Below are 4,989 nucleotides of genomic sequence, written 5' to 3' on the forward strand. Positions count from 1 at the left end.
CCAATGCCCAGCCCCGCAGCATCCCCCAATGCACAGCCCCCGCAGTGTCCCCCAATGCCCAGCCCTGCAGTGTCCCCCAATGCCCAACCCCCCAGTGTCCCCCAATGCACAGCCCCGCAGCGTCCCCCAATGGCCAGCCCCCGCAGTGTCCCCCAATGCCCAGCCCCCCCAGTGTCCCCCAATGCCCAGCCCCGCAGCGTCCCCCAATGCACAGAAAGCCCCCAACTCTCCCTGTCCCCCATTCCTGTTCACTCCACTGCCCAGTTCTCCCCCTCTACTCTCCCCATACCCACCCCCGCCCCAGGGCTGCCCCTCCAGTGAGCTGCTCCCCAGGCAGCCAGAGCACCCCACGGAGTTGGGGCTGGGCTCAGGGCTTCTCCCCACCCCCGGTGCCTGCTGCATCCATCTTGCGGCTGATCTGCTCCAGGAGGCTCAGCACCCGCTCCAGCTTCGCCAGCACCAGGGGGTCGGGGGCACAGGCGTCGGGGGCCTCTGGCTCCGCCGGAGTCAGCTTTGCGGGGTCTGCGGGGCACAAACCAGCACCACCAGGGATCAAAAGCTGCCCCACCGCCGCAGCAGGGCAGCAACAGCAGCTGCTGCAGCCCCAGCCTGGCCCAGCAGGGGGCGCTGTGGGGGGGCAGCTCCCAGACAGCGGGGCCCAGCAGGGGGCACTGTGGGGGGCAGCTCCCAGGCGGGGGCCCAGCAGGGGGCGCTGTGGGGAGGGGGGCATTGGCCAGGCAGGGGCAGGCCCCACCTCCCCGCCATATACCCCAGGTCAGGCCCTACAGCACTCTCCATCCCCCATGTCAGCCCCCCCGCATGCCCCACACATGCCTGCATCAGGCCCCACACATGACTTGCGGTGGGCCCCACGTTAGAGCCCCACACCCCAAGCGTGACCCACAGCGGGCCGGCCAGCCGCCTTACCCTCCACCTCCAGGACGACCTGCTTGATGCGGATGTCGGGCGCGTAGGTGACGTAGCAGCGGTAGTTGCCAGCGCTGGCGGGCGTCACCTGGCTGAGGTGCAGAGCAGCGTTGCCAGTCTGCAGCCCCTCGGGTCGGAGGGTGGCACCGGGCCGGCTGGCGCTCACCACGCCCTCGTCAAACTCCACCAGCTGCCCGCCCCGGTGGAACCACTGCACCACCAGCTGGCTCAGGTCGACCGGCGGCTGCGGCACCGCGAACTGGCACTTCAGCACCACGTCGTCCCCCACCCGGGCGCGCACCGGCGACGCATCCGTCTCCACCGCCAGCTTGCCGGCTGCACACGCAAAGGCAGGGTCAGCGTGCCAGGCAGGGCCCGACGGGGACAGCAGCCGACCCAGGTCTCTGCGCTGCCAGGCTTTCCTTCCGTCCGGCACCCGCGGGATCCCTGCCAGGGCGACGGTCACTGCCCTGTGCCCCTGAGCCCGCGCGGTCCCTGCCGGGGCGACGGTCATGCCCTGTGCCCCTGAGCCCGCGGGATCCCTGCCGGGGCGACTGACACTGCCCTGTGCCCCTGAGCCCGCGGGATCCCTACCGGGGCGACGGTCACTGCCCTGTGCCCCTGAGCCCGCGGGGTCCCTGCCGGGACGACTGACACCGCCCTGTGCCCCTGAGCCCGCGGGGTCCCTGCCGGGGCGACGGTCACCGCCCTGTGCCCCTGAGCCCGCGGGGTCCCTGCCGGGGCGACGGTCACCGCCCTGTGCCCCTGAGCCCGCGGGATCCCTGCCGGGGCGACGGTCACCGCCCTGTGCCCCTGAGCCCGCGGGATCCCTGCCGGGGCGACGGTCACCGCCCTGTGCCCCTGAGCCCGCGGGGTCCCTGCCGGGGCGACGGTCACCGCCCTGTGCCCCTGAGCCCGCGGGGTCCCTGCCGGGGCGACGGTCACCGCCCTGTGCCCCTGAGCCCGCGGGGTCCCTGCCGGGGCGACTGACACCGCCCTGTGCCCCTGAGCCCGCGGGGTCCCTGCCGGGGCGACGGTCACTGCCCTGTGCCCCTGAGCCCGCGGGGTCCCTGCCGGGGCGACTGACACTGCCCTGTGCCCCTGAGCCCGCGGGGTCCCTGCCGGGGCGACGGTCACCGCCCTGTGCCCCTGAGCCCGCGGGGTCCCTGCCGGGGCGACGGTCACCGCCCTGTGCCCCTGAGCCCGCGGGGTCCCTGCCGGGGCGACTGACACCGCCCTGTGCCCCTGAGCCCGCGGGGTCCCTGCCGGGGCGACTGACACCGCCCTGTGCCCCTGAGCCCGCGGGGTCCCTGCCGGGGCGACGGTCACTGCCCTGTGCCCCTGAGCCCGCGGGATCCCTGCCGGAGCGACTGACACTGCCCTGTGCCCCTGAGCCCGCGGGGTCCCTGCCGGGGCGACTGTCACTGCCCTGTGCCCCTGAGCCCGCGGGGTCCCTGCCGGGGCGACTGACACTGCCCTGTGCCCCTGAGCCCGCGGGGTCCCTGCCGGGGCGACGGTCACTGCCCTGTGCCCCTGAGCCCGCGGGGTCCCTGCCGGGGCGACGGTCACTGCCCTGTGCCCCTGAGCCCGCGGGGTCCCTGCCGGGGCGACGGTCACTGCCCTGTGCCCCTGAGCCCGCGGGGTCCCTGCCGGGGCGACGGTCACTGCCCTGTGCCCCTGAGCTCGCGGGGTCCCTGCCGGGGCGACGGTCACTGCCCTGTGCCCCTGAGCCCGCGGGATCCCTGCCGGAGCGACTGACACTGCCCTGTGCCCCTGAGCCCGCGGGGTCCCTGCCGGGGCGACGGTCACTGCCCTGTGCCCCTGAGCTCGCGGGGTCCCTGCCGGGGCGACTGACACTGCCCTGTGCCCCTGAGCCCGCGGGGTCCCTGCCGGGGCGACGGTCACTGCCCTGTGCCCCTGAGCCCGCGGGGTCCCTGCCGGGGCGATTGACACTGCCCTGTGCCCCTGAGCCCGCGGGGTCCCTGCCGGGGCGACGGTCACTGCCCTGTGCCCCTGAGCCCGCGGGGTCCCTGCCGGGGCGACTGACACTGCCCTGTGCCCCTGAGCCCGCGGGGTCCCTGCCGGGGCGACTGTCACTGCCCTGTGCCCCTGAGCCCGCGGGGTCCCTGCCGGGGCGACTGACACTGGCCTTTTCCCCTGAGCCCGCGGGGTCCCTGCCGGGGCGACGGTCACTGCCCTGTGCCCCTGAGCCCGCGGGGTCCCTGCCGGGGCGACGGTCACTGCCCTGTGCCCCTGAGCCCGCGGGGTCCCTGCCGGGGCGACGGTCATTGCCCTGTGCCCCTGAGCCCGCGGGGTCCCTGCCGGGGCGACTGACACTGCCCTGTGCCCCTGAGCCCGCGGGGTCCCTGCCGGGGCGACGGTCACTGCCCTGTGCCCCTGAGCTCGCGGGGTCCCTGCCGGGGCGACGGTCACTGCCCTGTGCCCCTGAGCCCGCGGGATCCCTGCCGGAGCGACTGACACTGCCCTGTGCCCCTGAGCCCGCGGGGTCCCTTCCGGGGCGACGGTCACTGCCCTGTGCCCCTGAGCTCGCGGGGTCCCTGCCGGGGCGACTGACACTGCCCTGTGCCCCTGAGCCCGCGGGGTCCCTGCCGGGGCGACGGTCACTGCCCTGTGCCCCTGAGCCCGCGGGGTCCCTGCCGGGGCGACTGACACTGCCCTGTGCCCCTGAGCCCGCGGGGTCCCTGCCGGGGCGACGGTCACTGCCCTGTGCCCCTGAGCTCGCGGGGTCCCTGCCGGGGCGACGGTCACTGCCCTGTGCCCCTGAGCCCGCGGGGTCCCTGCCGGGGCGACTGACACTGCCCTGTGCCCCTGAGCCCGCGGGGTCCCTGCCGGGGCGACTGTCACTGCCCTGTGCCCCTGAGCCCGCGGGGTCCCTGCCGGGGCGACTGACACTGGCCTTTTCCCCTGAGCCCGCGGGGTCCCTGCCGGGGCGACGGTCACTGCCCTGTGCCCCTGAGCCCGCGGGGTCCCTGCCGGGGCGACGGTCACTGCCCTGTGCCCCTGAGCCCGCGGGGTCCCTGCCGGGGCGACTGACACTGCCCTGTGCCCCTGAGCCCGCGGGGTCCCTGCCGGGGCGACGGTCACTGCCCTGTGCCCCTGAGCCCGCGGGGTCCCTGCCGGGGCGACGGTCACTGCCCTGTGCCCCTGAGCCCGCGGGGTCCCTGCCGGGGCGACGGTCACTGCCCTGTGCCCCTGAGCCCACGGGATCCCTGCCGGAGCGACTGACACTGCCCTGTGCCCCTGAGCCCGCGGGGTCCCTGCCAGGGCGACTGACACTGCCCCGTGCCCCTGAGCCCGCGGGGTCCCTGTGCAGTGCCCAAAGGGAGGTGAGATGTCTGTCTCTGCTCTGTCCCCCCCCAGGCCCATGTGGTCCCTGCCACAGCACTGAAACAGGGCCAGGGGTGACAGCCTCTGCCCTGCTCCCCCAGTGCCCAGCCAGGCTGTTAGGGGCAGGCAGTGGGGGTTCCTGACCCCCCCCCAGTATTGCCCTGCCTGCCCGGCCCAGGGAGCCAGCCCCTCAGGGATTTGCCTGTGGCTGGGGGCCGTGTGAGCCATCAGAGCCCCCGAGTTGGGTCGCAGCTACTCACAGCAGCCCCCGAGGAGGAGGCCGAAGCCGAGGAGGACGGTAGGCAGGGACCCGCTCATGCTGCTGCTGGTGCTGCGTGTGCGCCAGGCTCGGGCGGTGCGGCTGGAGCAGGGGCGTTATCAGGGGAGTAGCCAGCACCCCACAACAGGCAGCAGGGCAGGCCCTGCACAGCTGGAGCCTGGAGATACGGGTCCTCTTGGCCATTCGCCGACACGTGTATACTGGGGAGCACCGGCCTCGGGTCTGACCCCTGTTACCTCCCAGCACCGGCCTCGGGTCTGACCCCCGTTACCTCCCAGCGCCGGCCACGGGTCTGACCCCCGTTACCTCCCAGCGCCAGCCTCGGGTCTGACCCCCGTTACCTCCCAGCACCAGCCTCGGGTCTGACCCCTGTTACCTCCCAGTGCCGGCCTTGGGTCTGACCCCCGTTACCTCTGAGCGCTGGTCACGGGTCT

General features: G+C 74.4%; 1 protein-coding gene across 1 annotated transcript; it reads right to left on the reverse strand.

The window, feature by feature from the left end:
* Window positions 1-298: 298 nt before the first annotated feature.
* Window positions 299-4,655, reverse strand: LOC142014096 (programmed cell death 1 ligand 1-like). The gene is made up of 3 exons (XM_074996123.1): window positions 4,536-4,655; window positions 928-1,263; window positions 299-522 (listed from the first exon to the last, which is right to left on the reverse strand). Exons 1-3 carry the CDS (start codon window positions 4,591-4,593, stop codon window positions 368-370), a joined length of 549 nt encoding a protein of 182 aa, XP_074852224.1. The 5' UTR covers window positions 4,594-4,655; the 3' UTR covers window positions 299-367.
* Window positions 4,656-4,989: the final 334 nt, after the last annotated feature.

The sequence above is a fragment of the Carettochelys insculpta genome, chromosome 6 (assembly GCF_033958435.1).
Source record: "Carettochelys insculpta isolate YL-2023 chromosome 6, ASM3395843v1, whole genome shotgun sequence".
Lineage (NCBI taxonomy): Eukaryota > Metazoa > Chordata > Testudines > Carettochelyidae > Carettochelys > Carettochelys insculpta.